The sequence below is a fragment of the Enoplosus armatus genome, chromosome 7 (genome assembly GCF_043641665.1).
Source record: "Enoplosus armatus isolate fEnoArm2 chromosome 7, fEnoArm2.hap1, whole genome shotgun sequence".
NCBI classification, from domain to species: Eukaryota; Metazoa; Chordata; class Actinopteri; order Centrarchiformes; family Enoplosidae; genus Enoplosus; species Enoplosus armatus.
In genome coordinates, this window is record NC_092186.1 from 26,320,488 (window position 1) to 26,339,540 (window position 19,053).

The window sequence follows — 19,053 nt, forward strand, 5'->3', positions numbered from 1 at the left end:
GATCTCAGACATATTCAGTGGTGGAATGTAACTACGTGGCCTATATTGACTTACTGTCCTTAAGTTTTGATGTACATTTTACTTGATTATTTGAATTGTATTCTCTTTTATCCTCACACTACGGTAATTCTGTACTTTTTACTTGACTACTTATATTTGACAGCCACAGTTACTTTGCAGACTAAGAATTTTGTTAAGCGATAGTTGAAGATGAAAATACCCAACAATATATAAAGTAGTTAAGGTAGAAGTAAAATACTGCTCACATATTAATGCACCAGTAATAAAAATTCAATGACAAAATATATATTGATCTAACATTGACAGGTGTTGCTCTGCTGCGTATGTATTTGATTTTTGCTGATACCATTTGGAATTCAGGACTTATTTTTACATTGTGGTATGGCCAAATTTACCTGAAAACGTCTTAAACCACTGGAGACATTACCAGGGTAGAGGTATTCATACATAGATCATGCATGCTTTCACGCCATCAGGCTACATCAGTGATACTCAACTTGCGGCCCGTGGTCCAAGTCTGGCCTGCGATAGGGTGCTGGGTGGCCCGCCGGCCATTTTCTAATTCACAATGAAAATAAATTGATTCACATTTTTTTCCACAATTGTTTGTTTATACCAATTAGTAAATGTTCAATTACTTGGGGCGTTGTATATTAGCCTATCAGCTATCTGTGCAGTGTGTAGAAGCGGTGACACCTGGTTTCAAAAAGTTCATGTACACCTGACCTGCGCAGGGGCATGTGGGAGAAGTTTGCCTTCAAGGCTTTCTTCCAGACAGCCTTTCTGACAGAAAGACAGGACTTCCACCCAGGAGACTGCTGTTCGTGTCCCGTACGAAACCAAAAGTCCACGTTTGACTTATTATTTTAACCCAAACCGTGATCTTTGCCTAAACCTAACCAAGTAGTTTTGGTGCCTAAACCTAACCAAACTGCAACCGTTTCACAACATTAATCACATGTAAGAAAGGCTTTCTGGCAGAAAGGCCTGTGGCCTATTAATGTTTGTTTATTAACTGGCCCCTGGCCTCGTGTCATCTTGCAAAAGTGGCCCCCGTGCAAAGCAAATTGAGTATCCCTAGGCTACATCATTGTAATGCACTTTTCAATAGTTCTCTTCTCTTTGTTCCTGAACTATTTTGTTAAAGTGTCTTGATGTTGACTCTGTGTTTGATGAGTGACAATTTATTCATTCATTTAAATACACTGTTATATATTAGATTTATGCTGTTTGTTATCTGCTTTTTCTGCAAATTAAAATAAATGTGATTCAAAATTAAACTAAACACTTTTCTTTTGTGTTACAGTTATAACCACATCATTAAATGATATTTGATGTTTAATTTTAATTCAATCAAAATGATTCTGGTTCCGTTGATTGTCTGAAATACTTGCAGGTGCATATTAATGCCCTAACCAAACTAAACCAAACTTGGGGGTAAATTACTGTAATGGATACATGTAAACTGTAATATATTGGGTGTATACTGTTATGGGTTTTGTGCATAGATTAAAGGATTTGTAAGAATTAAAAAAGATCACCGAGAGATCACTTTTAAGGTTTAAAATACTGTAACGGATGGCTCTCGTGCTATTCGGTAACTTGAAAAACTCTACACCACACAGAAAACCCATTAAAACGAGTGTATCTATTATTTATCCCTTGTGGTGCCTAACAAATAACCGACAAAGTGTAAAATAGTCGGTGAAAATGAAGATACGCTCGCGCGTGACATTAAGTGACCTATGGTGCGCGCGCGGTCCCTGTTGCGTGTTCATACTGTACAGTTACAGCCACGAGCTGAACGTGCGCGAGCTGCCATTTCTTCGTGGTGTCATCCTCCACTTCAGACTCCTTTTACGATGTCGCTTAATTTGACGCACTTGGCTGGTGTTTACCCTTACAGTATATGTAGTATATCTTGCAGTCTTTCTTGGAATTATAATATACTATACTTTAAAAAATGACCCGAGTTCGGACTGGGGTCGCAACACAGACAATAACATAGGCAAATGCTTTTTGAGTACATATAATATAAACTGATGGTTGTACAGTGGAGCCATCCTTTTAAATTAACTTGTAAATCAAATTCCTATCATTGCCAGTATAATGCCAATGCCAAACATTGGTAATACCTGGGTCCACATAAAAACCCAGCACTCGATCGAGGCAAACGGCTTTTACCCCTGAAATCTAATTGTTGTATTTTTTTTTGTTGTATGTTATATTTTCAGGAAGTAATCCAATCGCGCATTTTTCCAATAGTCCATGAATACAGCAGGAGAGCAGAGCCGTTTCTCGCCTCCAAGTGGTCCCAAATACCCTGGTACCTTCTCCCCGCAAGACAGGACCTTCCCGCCCCTCTCCGATCTTCTCCCGATGCAACCCGAGCGCTTCCGAAAAGTAACTCGTGGTCTTATTTCATTGGCGAGACGCTCGTCCAATGAGCCGCGGCCATCTGTGCAGGGCTCGTCGCCGTTGAAATTCTCAGGTTACATTTCCTCCAGCTTTATTAGCTGATTCACCTCAAATCTGCCCTGTCTACCCCCTGGCACCGGACGGAGGCTACAGACATGAAGCTCCCAGTGGCGATTCTTGCAGTTTTTGCATCCATAGCTGTCACTATTGACGCTACTGCCTACTTCAAGGAACAGTTTCTGGATGGAGGTGCAGTATAGCCAGCTCCCTGTATTCTTGTCCTATGTACGAATGATAGTGTTGTGAAAGTGGCTAGCGTTAGTGTGTTATCATTCGGTCGTTTCTCTTTAGAACCTGGCTTTTTAAAGAATATATTTCTTTTAAAATAACATTACTGCATTCATTTAACCCATTATAACAGGCAAGGCCACGTTATGTCTATTAGTCAAGTGAGAGAGATTGTTAGCTAAAAACTAGCTAAAGTAGACTAGCTTAATACAGCAGTTAAGTAAATGTTGTAATATTATTTTTTTTAAAACGGATGTTGTTTGAATTTACTCAAGCAGTGGGAATACCAAATAATCCCTAAGTCGACATCCTCGTATGTGAATCCAAATGTTCTTTCACTTTTGATATCGCGCTGAGTCGTGTTGAGGGCTTCCAGGTGAAACCCAGTTCGGCTGCAGGGCTGTTTGTATGCTGTTTTCTGTTGAAACTACACAGTGACCGTCCTCAGTGCGCCCGAACCAGTTAAAGTAAATGCAGAACTTCGAAGGACATGCAAAAATAAAGAAAGAAGAAGAAGTCCGTATCCCGATTAACTATCAGGATAACATTTGAGCAATACAAACTATTCAAATGTAGACTGAAAAACAGTGAGTGGGTGAGTCATGTGTATTTTCCCTCAACAATTCAGCCTTTATTTTGAAGTCGTGTTATGCAGCGTTAGTCTTCAAATGCAGCACAGCAATTTTAAAGGTCCCATATTTTGCTTATTTCAGCTCTATATTTTTATTCTGGGACTCCACTGGCGTAGCTTTGAATGATTCACAGTTCTTAAAAAGTCCTTATTTATCTTCTACTGGCCCTTTCTGCAGCCCCTCAGTTCCCCCCTCTGAAACTTAACAACCTCCAAAAACTTGAAGAGCAGTCCTGAGCAGAGCGCTCCAATAACTTAGACAGACTGAGCAGATGGGTGAGCGTCCCTGTACTTTGTGGGTGTGCTGTGATTGGATCAGATGACCTGCTGGGGGCGTGGCTGAGTGCAGCGACTGTATAGTTGTGACATCACAACCTTATGGAAGTCCTGACAGCTTGTTTAAAGGCACAGTTTCTGAATACCGACCATGTTTCATTTCTCCATGGACTGAGCGTTTTGATCCTTTCACAGTATTTATACAGCACCTAGAGCTGCTTTATAATCAAACAAGACATGGAAATCTCACTTTCTCCAATATGGGACCTTTAAGTGTGCCTGGAGCAGCAGTATAATAGAGTATAATGTAGTTTGGTTTTATTGGTGTTGACTAACCAGCGCAGCAGGTAGGCATGCAGGCAGGCACTAACCAGTTGAGTTGGATTTGTGTGTTTCAGATGGATGGAAGAGCCGCTGGCTTGAGTCCAAGCACAAATCAGACTATGGCCAATGGAAACTGAGCGCTGGGAAGTTCTATGGGGATGCTGAGGCTGATAAAGGTAATTCTTATATACTCTGTCATAGAGGCAATTGATACAAATGGGTCAGTCTGAAATGGGGCATTTGCATATTTCAAATACTTGCAGATGATGCCTTTTATCATGCAAATGTAGGTAAAAGAGGTTTGTGTATGTGACCTGCTCTCAGTACAGCCATTACATTGGGCAGAGTTTCCTGTGCTGGAGTACTCCCTCACCCCAGGTTTTCTCTGTGGTCATTTGATTAAACTCAAATTAATTTAGGAATATTTAACATAAAGACGGAACTACATTTTTGACTGAAGCTCCCTCTTCAGGACACAATCTTCAGATTCCACATCAACCCTAATCATGTCAGTTGATACTGTACTTGTAAGTGACGTGTATTCCTAAACACATTTTCAGTTAGTACAAACCAGTCAATACACAGTAATCCCGGAACTTTTGCCCCCGGAGTCCAGGGTTATCCTGTTTACTCACCTGGTAATCCAGGCTTGGTTATATCCCTAAGCACTACAGTATACAGAATAATTGTAAAAACAAAGAAACCTGATCAACAAGAAACTACTGCACAGTCACAAACAAAAGCCATGTATAGCTTTGAGCCCTTGTCGTTAACAGCTGGTCACTCCTATTTTTTTCCCCCTCATCTGCACCTACACCAGGTATCCAGACCAGCCAGGACGCCCGCTTTTATGCCCTGTCAGCCCGCTTTGAGCCCTTTAGCAGTGAAGGAAAACCACTGGTCATCCAGTTCACCATCAAGCATGAGCAGAAGATCGACTGCGGGGGTGGCTACGTCAAGATCTTCCCCTCTGACCTCGACCAGAGCGACATGCACGGAGACTCGCAGTATTACGTCATGTTTGGTGAGTCGTGCTTTGTCTGACCACAGAACACAAGGCTTTTGAGGAGAGAGAGCCCTTGGAAGGATGCTTTTCCCTGCAATTTAAGTAATTGTTAATTTCGGCTGTTTTACATGTAGTCATTACTGTGATTTCTTTGTAATGTTAAATAAATAACATATCCTGTGTCTTCAGGGCCGGACATCTGTGGATACAGCACAAAGAAAGTTCATGTGATCTTAAACTACAAGGGCCAGAACCACCTAATCAAGAAAGACATCAAATGCAAGGTAGCGACTGCATAAAGCCTGCTGAATAGTTTTAGATATTTGTCCTTTGTGAACATGGACTTAAAGATCCTTGTTTGCTCTAAATTCCCCCCCCTCTCTCCAGGATGACGAGCTGACCCACCTGTACACGCTGATCCTGAATCCAGACCAGACATACGAGGTGAAGATCAACAACGAGAAGGTGGAGTCGGGCTCCCTGGAGGACGACTGGGACATGCTGCCCCCGAAGAAGATCAAGGACCCCGAGGCCAAGAAGCCCAGCGACTGGGACGACAGGGCCAAGATCGATGACCCCAGCGACACCAAGCCTGAGGTGGGAGATCACTTTCACTTCACATGTGGCTTGGGGTTTTCAGCTTAATTGTATTTACAGCATACAATATATGGAACTCTTTAGAACTGTTGAAACTTGCTTTTGAATGCATGTTACAGTACACCCTGGGCTAGTTCCAAGAAGTTGGTTTAACAAGTTGTTGGGTTAACTTTGCAGAGTAAAACCTGGAACTCTCTCAAATCCTGGTCTTCAAACGTGGTTCACTGATCCAGGCTAACGTGCTGTTATCGGACTAAAATAATTCTGCTAGTTCTCATCTTTCAACGCATTTTGAAGATTGACTTGTCAATGAGGTTATCTTGAATAACACTTATTTTTTTTAAATAAACCACAATGACGTTAACAGTGTGCTCTTATTTTGAAAAATAAAATAAAAAAGGCAGCGAGTAGTGAGTCAAAACCATGATCAGCACTCAGTCAATCATGAGACTATCTGAGAATATTTTACTTATGATTGGCTGGCATGGTATATTTGGGTGGGGTGGGGGGGGCTTTGGCGACCCCTTGGAACCCCCAGGTTGGGAAACACTGTCTTACGCCATAAGTTTTCTATTTATGAAATGAAACCTGCTGTAACCTTTTTTTAATGAAGCCGATTAAAGGCAATCTAAAATCAAAATTCTAATTTAGACTTGACATTTAACAAAAAATGTTTCAACTGTTTCGATCCAAGTGTATATAATTTATACCCATGACACAAACATTGTATTTTTACAATTAGGACTAAAGTGGTAACTCTAAATCTGCTGTCTTTCAGGACTGGGACAAGTCAGAAACCATTCCTGACCCGGATGCCAAGAAGCCCGACGACTGGGATGAGGACATGGACGGAGAGTGGGAACCTCCTATGATCACCAACCCAGAGTATAAGGTAAGGCTTTATAGACTAAATGGTTGATCACCAATTTGTCTGATAACCAGTACCACTGCTTGCCCTAACCCCCTCTCGTGTTGTCTTTGCAGGGTGAATGGAAACCCAAGCAGATTGACAACCCCGACTACAAGGGAGCCTGGGTCCACCCTGAGATCGACAACCCAGAGTACACCCACGACGCCACTATGTACAAGTTTGATAAAATTGGAGTACTGGGCCTGGATCTGTGGCAGGTAAATGATTACTGCTCACCCATTGAGAGTTGTAATAACTGAATTACGGGGGGCCTAAATAAATGTACTGACTTGTCTCCTGCTGTGTGGTTTAAAAAAATCGATGATACAGTTGAGTTGAAACAAGATGAGGAGAATAATCATTTATCTGGATTCCTTGAGTAAATAATGTCAATGTGTTTGGTATCTTTGTTCAGGTGAAATCTGGCACCATCTTTGACAACTTCCTGATCACTGACGATGTCAAAGAAGCAGAGGAGTTTGGGAAGGAAACCTGGGGAGTTACTAAGGTAATAATGACAAATACTCGTCATCCGGGATGCTTTGGGTGCTGACTTGCTCAGTGTCCCGGCATGCATTTCAAACTGCACCAGTGTCCGAGAACAGCACGACTGTTGTCATTTTCATACCTACAGCTGATTTGTTAATTTGGCCAAACCATGTCGACTTGAGAATTTGGTCGGATTCCGCAGGTGCGATGGCTCGCAGCTAGCACTGGTTTCAAAAGATTTTCAATTTGGACATCAGTTTGCCACAATTTAACTCCCAAGAATGTGTTTCAAACTCTGTTTTGAGTGGAAATACATTATGGTGTACATGAAGAACATATTTTTTTATTGAATCCAAAATAATAATTGTCATCTGCAGTGTGACATGAATCAAAATGTCATGACATCAAAATACCTAGAAAGGGCCAGTAGAAGACAAATTTGAACTGTGACTCTTGCAAAGCTACTTTAGTGGAGTCCCAGAATAAACATATAGAGCTGAAATGAGCATGATATGGGACCTTTTTAAAATAACGTGTCGTCTTTGCCCACCAGGGACCAGAAAAGAAGATGAAGGAGGAGCAGGAGGACATGGAGAGGAAACTGAGGGAGGAGGAGGAGAAGAGCAAGAAGGACGCTGAAGGCGATGAGCATGATGAGGAGGAGGAGGAGGAGGAAGACGGCGAGGAGGAGGAGGAGGAGGAGGAGGACGAGCATGACGAGGAGACGGACAACGACGCTGGGACAGAAGGGGAGGGCGGCAAACAGAAGGACGAGTTGTAGAAGAAGGGACTCAGTCGGTGGACTGCTGCGTGCTTCTGTCTGCAGGTTCAATCTAACGTCAGAAAATCAGCGAAAGCCCTATGGACTTTCATACAGCAGCCTTTTATTCAGGTGCAGGGGTGGGGGCGGGGTGGAAGGTGGGGTCAGATCAGATTTCTATTTTGATTCCCTTGTTGCTTTTTTTTTTTTTTTTTTTAAGCCTTCAACTTAGAGAACATTACATGTTGTGTTTTCCTTCTGTTTGTGAGTCTTCATAATTTAATGTGATTTACCGAACGTGGTCGGTCCCATTGTGTGTGCGCGTGTGTGAGCCAATCCATTTTTATTATTGCCTTTTGTTTGGATGTCCCATTCAGCGAGGGTCTGTGCTGTCTGGTTCATGCACTTTTATTTCTCCTGTGTGATGAAGTACTGTTTTCTTTTCTTAATTGACCACCCTTCATAATTTATTCAATCATTACATTTGTTCCCTGGAAAAACAACATGTCAGTTGGCAAAGCTCTGATTTTTGGACATGCGTCCTTCCTCCAACTCTGTGTGCGTGCGTGATGTGTGTGTGTGGTGTTTTGAGAGTGAGACTGCATTAGATGAACTGTGATTTTTACAATCCTCATTTTCTCATTGTTCTGAATGAGCGACTGTCCCGTGGGCGCACACTGTGTTCTTGAGTTTCAGTGAATAAATTGAAGCTTTCCTCTCAACAAGCTGACACCTGTTTTCAATGGTAGTGGTGGTGATGGGTGTGTGAATGTTGTCAGGCTTATTTCAGTGCGGTGTGAGGGAGGTGTGTTTTTAAAATGTGTACAATATCTGTACCAATATGATATTTTGGTCTAGAAAACCGTAACAAATTGAAACCTCTTGACAAAAATATTTTTTTAACCACATCCCATGGCCTTCTTCAGCAAATTCAAGTTGGCTCAGTAGTCATCATTTGATCTAAGTATGGAACCTCAGTCGCATGATAACTGGTGGTTTTGTACAAAGATGGTCTCATGGCATTGGATATGAATGTCCTCCTTGATCTTTCTACCAGCCGTCCACTGATGCTAAATATGCCAAACTGCACAAATGCATCTGTGTTAAAATAACTTCGTCCAATAGAGTGTAAAGTTAGTGTTTTAATAACATTTGGAACATTTTTGCTTCTGCTCTCTGATTCCATTTATTTTCTTGTGACCATTGAGATGTAAATTTGCGAGCCACTGCCCTTGCCTAAATGTTGCTTATAAGGTTTCCAACTCCTGACATGTCACGCTGTTTAGACTGAGGAGTGTAGTTTGCAACATAGGGGAGACGTAGGCATTAAAATAAAGTGATTTCTAATTAGAAACTTTTTTTTTTCAAGACTTACCCTTTAGGTATTATGAATGCATTGTCTGGGCCGTCGCCATCAAATTATCTAAGGTTGAAAGAAAATGGTCAGGGTCAGATGGACCGAAACATGAAGACATGATGCCGTTTAATTGGCTAATTTATTTGCGCTTTCATGGTTGGAATATTTCCGATAGCCCTTGAAGGCGGCAGCGTGTTGTGCCTCGCCTCCAGCAGTAGATGGCGTCCCTGTCCAACCTGCTCCGCGGCAGCTGAGACAGCTGAGTCACACATACATTTAGACCCAGATAAATAGATACTGTGCGAAAAAAGAGCGGCTACAGTCGAGAAATTGCCGTGAACACACAGGTTTTTGACCCCAGCAAGCCTCTGACACCGCGTCGAAAGATGCTGACGATAACAATGAAGACCCTCCAACAGCAGACGTTCAAAATAGAAATAGACCCAGAATTGACGGTGAGTAGAAGTTAAAGGGCTGAAGTAAACACGGTCAGGCCGGGAGGGCTGGCACATAGACCGTAGCATACGGGAATGTTAGCTAATGTTAAGACATGGCCGCGGCAAAGGCTGCTCAACTCTATAAAGAAGACAGGCTAGATATTTAGCTTTATTTTTTAAGTAACGTCACGTCAATATGACAAATATGCGGGCAGACAAGTTAGCATTTCTGCAAGGATCGTACAGTATGAGTTCATGTGAGGTAATGTAGCTAGTGTTAGCTCGTGTAAGACCGGAATTGAGCGAGTTTCCCTTCAAGGTAAAAGCGGTAACATCTTTAATTGAATTACATGCATTTCAATGTACACCATACACTCTGTCAAAAGAACATCGTAACCAAAGTTATGTTTTCATTTGCTAAGTCAGACAGTAAAATATATTATTATTATATTATTCCACTAGCTGTTTTGACTTTGCCTCTTGGCATTCCCCAGGACGTGGAACAATGTACGCGCGGATTCGAGGGTTTATATTGAAAACACCGACCGGAAGTGTTGCCTGTACTTTCTTTCAATTTGATAGTATTTGACTTGTTTCTTGTTTCTCACCATGAATGACGATGCAATATTTTAAACCTCTTTTCTGTAAAGGTAGCAATGGGCAGACTATTAAGTGAATCTTTGTTAGAGAAAAGAACAAAGCTTTTTGGTGTTTTCTAATCATATATTAAGTAATATGGAGTAGTTTTATATTAGGTATATTAGTGAACTAATAATGTTTCCAACATGTGAATCATATCTCAAATCTCCTTTGATCTAACCAAGTCTAAAACCTCAAATGTTGTACCTTTTTTTCACCAAATAATTTCGAGCATATATACTTATTTTACCCTGTGATAATTCTCCCATTGAGTTTTTAAATTGATATTATATATATTATTAGATTTTACTGCTTACACAAAGAGAAAACTACCAGAAAACAGTGATCCATGATTCAAGTACAAACAACAAAGGAAACAATACAAAGAAATTACAAAAAAACCCTGTCTGCATGACAAATGGATACACACAAAAAAACTCAGTAGGCGGACAAACTTTTAAAATTCTCTCAGTTTTCAGAACATGGATGTAAGAGGAGTGCATGGTGTTATAATTACCCAGAGAGTTTTTATGATGTAAAAGACAAGTTAAGTAATTCCAACAGTGCTATTAACCAGTCATGAATGCATGGAGTGACATAATCTCTCTATTTGCCAACAGCTATAGCCAGCTTCTCATAATATTGTTGATTAGACAGTTTAACAAACTGCCAGATCTGGCTGAATTCAGATTTTCAGGTCGCAACACTTACTGTCTGGAGAACATCAGCCTTTGAACAGTAACACATTCCCATAACATGATGATGGTATGATATTTCCCTGAACAACCATCAGGCCTCACGCTGACCCTCTTTCATTTCCAGTGTAACATTTGGAGTTGTTTCACTTTCAATAACTCTCCCGGTAATATAACAATGTTTCGTGTTTGTCAGGTGGAAGCCCTGAAGGAGAAAATAGAGGAGGACAGAGGAAAAGATGCATTTCCTGCTGCGGGACAAAAACTCATCTATGCAGGTGAGCAAGAGGATGACTTTTGACAGAGAAAAAAAACCCCATATTGAAATATGATCAGTTATACCAAGATCCCATATGCTCGTTTTGTTTAATTGGCAAGGGTTGTTAAAATGATTATATGGAGCCAACTCAACTCACATTGTTTCTATCTATAGTTCACCTTTTAAAATCATTTCTCAAGGTATATATTTAATTGTAACCACAGCAGCAGTACTTACAGTTTACGCCAGTTAAATCAGTTGTAAAACTAACCTAACCATGGGTTAAAATGACAACAAACACAGACAGAGCAGCTGTTTTTTTTCTGTGAGCATGGTGTAAGAGCCGAACTCGAAGGTTTCCACATGTAGAATCAGAATCAGAATTACTTTATTGATCCCCGGGGGGAAATTGTACAGTACTGGTGCTCCCATTCAAGAGTAGAAAGTAGCAAAAATTTTGAACTAAAAGTATGTACAAAATATAAAAATAAGAAATAGAAAATAAAAAATATACACATTTACAATATTTAAGTGAAAAATAAAAGTACAAAAATATATACAATAACAATGTTTAAGTATGTATATATATGTATTGCACTGGTGAATTATTGTACAGATTATTGTAATTTCATCGTTAACACCGGAGCACCCCAGGGCTGTGCTTTGAGCCCCCTGCTGTACTCCCTGTGCACACATGAATGTGTAGCCACTTTCAACTCCCAACACCATCATCAAGTTCACAACACGGCTGTGGTGGGCCTGATCACTGATAACAATGAAAAGGCCTACCTGAAAGGAAGTAGAGGACCTGATCAGCTGGTGTCAGGACATCAACCTAAGGAGCTGATAGAGGACTTTGGGAAGTATCCCCTCAAATACTGAGGGATTTCTGCTCCTGCACCATTGAGAGCATCTTGATGGGGAACATCACTGCCTGGTGCGGAAACCGCAAAGCCCTGCAAAGAGTGGTTCGTTCAGTTGAACGTACTATAGGCAGTGCTCAACCCTGCTTAGAGAATATTTACACCAGGCGCTGCAAGAATAAGGCTAGGAGAATCATTAAGGATCCCAACCACCTGGATAACGGCCTATTGTCCCTGCTGCGGTCGGGAAGAACGTATCGAATACACCAAGCCAGTGTATTTGAACTCTTTTTAATGCACAAATTGAAGGAAATGGCGGGATTCTGATTCTGATAAATTTCACTGTGATTGTACCTTTATATGATTACATGTGACAAATAGAGTTGATTGACATCGTGGCCCCCACCTTTTACTCATCTTGTAAATAACAAGTAATCTCACTGATTAGGTTATTATTATTATTAGTCCAAGGTTTGATTTTAGGTGAACTTCCACCACCAAAACTTCTTTGGACAGGGATATGTTACACATTTGTTGTCAAGGTGCTGTGTCCGTGTATTACAGTAAATACCATTCAAAAACAGCACTCACTGTAATAGTAAATGTAAAATAAATTCATATATAACCCAAACGGTCAAAGCAGATGACTGCCCAATTAGAGTCTGGTTCTGCCTCTTAAAAGGACGTTTTTCCTCGCCACTGTCGCCAAAGTGCTTGCTCATGGTGGGAACTGTTGGGTCTCTGTAATAATATTATAAAGAGTCGGTCTAGACCTGCTCTATTTGTAAAGTGTCGAATCACTTTTGTTGTGATTTGGCGCTATATAAATAAAATTTAATTGAATTGAATATAAAATGCTCAGAGGTTGAACCAAAACACAGTGCTTAAAAAGTCACAGTACTTGAAATTGGTACTTAGGATAATAACGTATCCACTGTGTACCTCTGGTATGTCCGAACAAGTTAGGCCTTTATGTTTGATCCTGTTCCATATCTCCCCATATTGTTGACTATCCTAGCTTCTTATTAAAAGAACTGTGTCATAAATCTTCTCATTTGCCGTTTCTGCTTGTCACAGGCAAAATCTTAAATGACGACACCCCGCTGAAAGACTACAAAATTGATGAGAAAAACTTTGTGGTGGTCATGGTTACGAAGGTTAGTGTCTCTTCAGATTATTTTTTATTTTTTTATTTTTTTTTAGACAGAGTATGTCATGCTCACCTCTGCTGCTGATTATTTCAAGTCGCTTTTGCTTTTCTGCTTATGGTTGCCGTTGAGCTTTCATCAATGGTACTCAACACTTTCTCCGTAAATATTTTATATTAAAAGCCTCCTTTTACATGGTTTTCTGCTTAAGTCATACTTCTCGAAATTGATCGCAAGTCCGTTTTATAAATGAGGCTCCTGGTCTAGTTGAGTGAAATGAATAATGCAGTGCTGCTACCTGTTTGGTTATCACGTCCACACTACTAATGATCAATTCTCAAATGTCTTTTTAGCCTAAACCAGCCCCTCCCCCACAAGCAGGCCCTCAGCCAACTCCCCAACCTGCTGCAGCTCCAGCACCACCTTCAGCCTCAGGCCCAGCCCCGGCCTCTGGCCCAACACAAGTGCCCTCCGCACCAACACATACAGTGTCTGCACCCACGCCTGCCCCACAGTCAGTACCTCCCTCTGAACCCCCGCCCCCGGTCCCAGAAAACACCCCACCAGCTTCTGTTGAAGCAACAGCAGCTCTGGACTCAAACGCAGACACCCCGGACTCGGCTCTAGCCTCGGCTTCAGCTGCCACTCCAGCCTCTGACCCAGCTCCGGCTCCTGAAGCTGTTCAGATGGCCCCGGCCTCTGCCCCCGCAGACTGCCCCGCCCCTGCTGCTCAGCCAGAAGAGAAGCCAAGGGAAGAACCTGAGAATCCACCATCTGCCACTGCCCCAGTCCACTCCTCTGCTTCCAGGTTGGAGGACACCCATGTTTACGTACACTGAGAGTTGAATTTATTATCTGGTTGTCCAAGAAATGTTTTTAAAATGTCATAACTGAGTTAGGGAACCTGGGTTAACTATGTAAGCTCATATTGTGATCATGGGGAACCTGGTTTAAATTGTTAATTTCTCCTGTTTTTTCACTGATGCTTTCTATTTACTTACTTGTCACATACAGAGAATCAGGATTATTGCGTGTCTTTAACAGAGAGTGTGTTGCCCAGCAGTTCTTGGCAGTTTTTCTTGTACTTTAAGAATGCTGCTGTAGCCCAATCATAAAACAGCGCAACCAAGACGGGACTTTTGCCAAGGTCCTGTTCACTCATAGCAAGAAATATGAGTTACTTTTCAGTGTGTCATGGGTCTAGGGATGAAAATGTCGGTCTGTCTGTCGCCGGTCCACCACTTTGGTCCATAGTGAAATGTATTGGAAAAATTCTATCATCAGGTCCACATTCTAATTTGTCTGATACTGTGGTTCATGACAGAATACCTGTAAAACTGATAATATTCCCATCAGCTGTTCTTGTATGTTTAATTCCAATTAGAAAATGTTGGTTCGCTAACATGTTAAATTGAGATGGTGAACATGATAGATATTACACCTGCTAAATGTCAGCATGTTAGCACTCTGACATTAGCATTTAGCACAAAGCACCACTGTACAAGTGCAGCCTCACAGAGCTAGGCAGACTTCTTGTCTTGTTTCTCTGTTAAAACAGATGCTGACTGTAATTGTTTGGGCTTTGGAACGTTGATGTACTGATTTTAGTCTTTTCTTTTAGTCTTGTCGACGAACTGGGTCTCCTTGAAGAAGCAGCGTCAATACTGGGTAATACATTTTTCTTCCCACTGTCATAAATAAAAAAAAATACCAATGTACTGGTTACATTGGTACTTTTTGCTTTAACCCATAGTGCCTGGTTGATAGAGTTTGCATCAAAAATTGCACCCTTTGTTCTCAAGAGTGATGACAGCTATAACAGAACACAGATTCTTTCCAGTGATAGCAGTTTTCTTTGAAGACAAAGGCCTCAGTATGCTTCAGCCATGTTTAAAGACAGTGTTTCTGCCTGTTCTGGATAGCCACACTGGGTGAGAAGGCTGCTGTCACAGCCCTCCTCCTCACTGCCTTCCTGATCTCTCTCCAACAACTCTGTCTTTTGCGTGTCTTTTTAGTCTCAACACGATGACCAAATGTTAGGATAACGGAGCATACTTTCAGACAGTCTCTCCCCAAAGACGTTGATGGTATTGCATTCATTTGAACTTGGGTTCTGGTGGTCCAAGGGGTCCAAGACGCTGGCCATGTTATTGTCAGATGCAGCAGACATGATTCCACAGTTGGTGGGGGGTTCTGAAGCCGTTAGACCATTTGGCCATTTGAAGTATGCTGAGGCCTTAAATGTCCTCAATGGACATGGGAGATAGACAGTGCGTTTACATGCACTTCTGGGTAGGGGATTAGGGAAACTATATATATACTTCTTGGCTTTGTCTACATGTAACCAGTTTTCAAATTGTCTTTTTACTTGTGAGCATGTGCAAGACAGACAGGGAAAGTATCACTGTCACAGCAGAGCAGCTGTGTGAAAGGAAAAAGAATTACATTTAGTGACGCGTCCTTGTATTTCAAATACTTCAATTCAAAATCTGACAAAAACATACAACACAAAGTATTGTTTCCACCGCTGAAGTGTGCTTCCATTAACTTCACCTGTGTCTGTCCTACCTCTCCTGTTGTTTCCACAGTGACAGGTCCAGCCTATGAGAATCTGGTGTCAGAGATTATGTCTATGGGTTATGAGCGGGACCAGGTAGTTGCTGCGCTCCGAGCCAGTTACAACAACCCAGACCGAGCAGTGGAGTATCTACTCATGGTGAGGATTTAACTGACCCCCTGTGTGCTTTATTCCCAGCTCTGCCTGCCACTGTATTCTAGAGTGTGTAGTAAATGTTCATGTGCTGCAGGGTATTCCAGTAGAGGCCAGCGATCTACCACCTCAGGAGCCAGTTAGACACAGCGCTCCATCCAACCCTCCGACCCCTACTACACAACAACCAGCGCAGCCGCCAGCAGCCTCAACCAGTAAGAGCACACGTTTATTACTTGTATTTATGCTATTGTGTGAGGTCCGTCACATACTTTACTATCAGGTTATTGTATTGCTTGTTTCCAACCAAAGGAACTTTTCTAGGAATCCAGAAACCTTTTTTGGAACCCAGGAACCTTACCTGTGTTTCCACCAACCCTAACCCAAACCCATGGTCTAAATTAAAGTCCTCAGCCACAGTGGATCCAAAAAAATTCCCTGGTCTTGCGCTGAATGTGGCTCACTGGTCAAACATGAACTTCAGGCTGCTACTAGCCATTAGTTTTCGAACGAGGGACAGACATTACTTATAATCTGACAAAATGATCTTGAACCAAGGCCCTCTTGAAGCTTTCAACCAAATGTCATAGTCTTCATCAGTGGATGGCGTTTGCCCAGTTGTCTTTGAGTTGGCTGAGTTGTCATCATTTGACAATTGAAAAGCAAAGAACCATTCGACTCTGTGTTGGTTCTTCAGATGCGGTGGAAACACAAATGGGAATGCTCAAAATGGACTTTTAGTTCCTGAGCTTCGTTCCTCTTTGATACCTGGAACTATTTTACTCAAAAGTCAGAATCAGAATCAGAAATACTTTATTGATTGAAATTATACTGTAAAAATGGACGTTAACTCCTTTTCATTTAGGTAAGGTACAGTAATGTTGGTTTGGAATAACAACATGTGGGTAGGAAAGTCACGCAGAAAGCAAATATAACTTCTGGGAACTGCTGGCTCCTTCCATTGGTTCTCAGACCTGTGGTATCTGCGAGGGAGATCTGCAGTTGGACCCTTTCTTTTGTGGGCGATGTTGCAGACTGCTTCATTGCAATAGTGAATAGTTGATTTTAGCATCAATTTGATGAAGTACCATGGTTTGGCAGATATTTAATTCACTGAACTATCCAGACACAGATTTTCCCATCTGGTGATTTTGTCTATTAACCGTCTCCCTAAACAATGTGCTCTCATCACTCTAAACAGTAACCAGCCCGTCCCCCACCCCAGCAGGGCCAGTGTCTGGCAGCCAGCCTCCCCCTGCTGGAGGAGGCTCTGTCTCTGCAGGGAACCCTCTGGAGTTCCTGAGGAACCAGCCCCAGTTCCAGCAGATGAGACAGATCATCCAGCAGAACCCAGCCCTCCTGCCAGCCCTGCTGCAGCAGCTGGGCAGAGACAACCCGCAGCTGCTGCAGGTACTACACCAGCACGCTCACCACGCCACAGCAGTTTCTGCCAGGGATTAAAGTTTGTCTGTTTTATAAGATAGAAAGATATTTAAAAAAAAACTGGTAACAGAGTAGTAAGAGAAGTAAATCTGTGAGCCCAGGAAAGGTGTCTTTTATGCAGATCTAGGAATAAAAGTAAAGATTGAAAGGGCACTTTTGATCACTGTCGCGGTTTTCTTATGAACTACTGCACTTACTGGAATGAGAAACAAATGTGGCATCCATGTGCCACGCAAACATATTCAAATGTTTAACACAATGTGACATGATTTGAATTGCCGCTTTGAATTCAGGAGCTATTTGAATTCAGTCCATCACTATAAAAGTGGAAAATGTTACGAAAGCATCAACAATCAATTAGAAAGTGATATTCTACAAAATGATATCTACTTCATTAAAATACATAACAACTAAGTATAAGTTCAAATAATATTTTGAGATTGTGAATGATGTGGTTGTGCTACAAAGGTCTGACCAAATACCAGTTTACCATGTCTACTGTATACTGTTTGAATGGGTAGTTGATCTATAGTCCTAAGCACCTGTTCTGTGTCATTTCTGCTAGGCACTGGGAACCTGTATGTCAGCTCTAATGGTAATATTCATATTGATTGTATGTATGAACTTTGCAGCAAATCACGCAGCACCAGGAGCGTTTTGTGCAGATGCTGAATGAGCCGCGAGGTGGAGACTCGGGAGGGGAGGGGGCCGAGGCCCAGGGGTCACCACACACCAACTACATCCAGGTCACCCCACAGGAGAAGGAGGCCATTGAGAGGGTCAGTTACTATTGGGACTTAATACAGATATTAAAGGTTGCATATTGTAGAAAGTGAGATTTCCATGTCTTGTTTGATTACAAAGCAGGTCTAGGTGCTTTTATAAATACTGTGAAAGTATCAAAACACCCAATCCACGGAGAAATGAAACAGCCCGTATTCAGAAACTGTGCCTTTTAAACGAGCCGTCAGGACTTCCGCAAGGTTGTGATGTCACAACTACGCTCAGCCAACCGCTCTGCTCAGGACAGGGTGAACTGAGGGGCTGCATGAAGTACAAGTTAAATAAGGACTTTTAAACTGTGAATCATGCAGAGCTACTCTAGTGGGGCCCCAGAATACAAATATAGAGCTGAAATGAGCAGAATATGAATTGTCTTGTTGTCTGGATAATTGCACAACTTGCACTACGATCAAAATAGGGTAAAAACGGACTTATTAATACTTAGCTAAGTACACAAACCTATGATAGAATATTTATTTTTCTTTTCGGATTCACCAAACCATTCACAACATTTTTATACTGTCTAAACTGTACACTGTCCCCGCAAGCTGCTACATATATTGAAGTCATGAAAACTGTTGCTCTTGGTCCCCACTTATGTTTTCCTCTCAGTTTTGTATACTGAAGGTGAATATTGATGTATCTGTATTTCCTCCTATTTTGATCATAGTGTATGGTGCGCGTTCTTTCAGTCAAGTCCACGGCGCAATGTAGAGATGCTGATGCAGCGACATAAGCAACACCAGTGTTTTTAGACTCCTGACTCCTAACGTGAACATGTGTGTTGTGTTCCAGTTAAAAGCGCTGGGCTTCCCCGAAGGCTTAGTCATCCAGGCTTACTTCGCCTGCGAGAAGAATGAGAATCTGGCCGCTAACTTCCTGCTACAGCAAACGTGGGACGATGAGTAGTCGAGCATCGCCTGACACATCACCGTTCAACAGAGGGCCGCTGAGTGGATGACAGCGCCACACAGGGTCCACCGGGGGGGGGGGGGGGGG

General features: G+C 41.9%; 2 protein-coding genes across 2 annotated transcripts; both read left to right on the top strand.

Moving 5' to 3' along the window:
• Window positions 1–2,542: 2,542 nt before the first annotated feature.
• Window positions 2,543–7,855, top strand: LOC139288293 (calreticulin-like). Its single transcript, XM_070909575.1, has 9 exons — window positions 2,543–2,688; window positions 4,033–4,134; window positions 4,779–4,982; window positions 5,154–5,248; window positions 5,352–5,561; window positions 6,340–6,453; window positions 6,546–6,689; window positions 6,887–6,979; window positions 7,514–7,855. Exons 1-9 carry the CDS (start codon window positions 2,595–2,597, stop codon window positions 7,739–7,741), a joined length of 1,284 nt encoding a protein of 427 aa, XP_070765676.1. The 5' UTR covers window positions 2,543–2,594; the 3' UTR covers window positions 7,742–7,855.
• Window positions 7,856–9,409: 1,554 nt separating this feature from the next.
• rad23ab (RAD23 homolog A, nucleotide excision repair protein b) lies at window positions 9,410–18,993 on the top strand. Its single transcript, XM_070909574.1, has 10 exons — window positions 9,410–9,532; window positions 11,045–11,126; window positions 13,048–13,127; window positions 13,472–13,926; window positions 14,740–14,786; window positions 15,707–15,834; window positions 15,926–16,043; window positions 17,054–17,238; window positions 17,904–18,050; window positions 18,850–18,993. The coding sequence occupies exons 1-10, from the start codon at window positions 9,464–9,466 to the stop codon at window positions 18,961–18,963; spliced, it is 1,425 nt and encodes a 474-aa protein (XP_070765675.1). The 5' UTR covers window positions 9,410–9,463; the 3' UTR covers window positions 18,964–18,993.
• Window positions 18,994–19,053: the final 60 nt, after the last annotated feature.

Bases quoted from the DNA above. Each gene is read 5' to 3' on its own strand.
- LOC139288293 (XM_070909575.1), top strand. From the start codon at position 2,595: ATGAAGCTCCCAGTGGCGATTCTTGCAGTTTTTGCATCCATAGCTGTC. The intron at 4,983-5,153 runs GTGAGTCGTGCT...CTGTGTCTTCAG, and splicing joins GCAGTATTACGTCATGTTTG to GGCCGGACATCTGTGGATAC. The intron at 6,454-6,545 runs GTAAGGCTTTAT...TTGTCTTTGCAG, and splicing joins TCACCAACCCAGAGTATAAG to GGTGAATGGAAACCCAAGCA.
- rad23ab (XM_070909574.1), top strand. From the start codon at position 9,464: ATGCTGACGATAACAATGAAGACCCTCCAACAGCAGACGTTCAAAATA. The intron at 14,787-15,706 runs GTAATACATTTT...TTGTTTCCACAG, and splicing joins AGAAGCAGCGTCAATACTGG to TGACAGGTCCAGCCTATGAG. The intron at 18,051-18,849 runs GTCAGTTACTAT...GTTGTGTTCCAG, and splicing joins AGAAGGAGGCCATTGAGAGG to TTAAAAGCGCTGGGCTTCCC.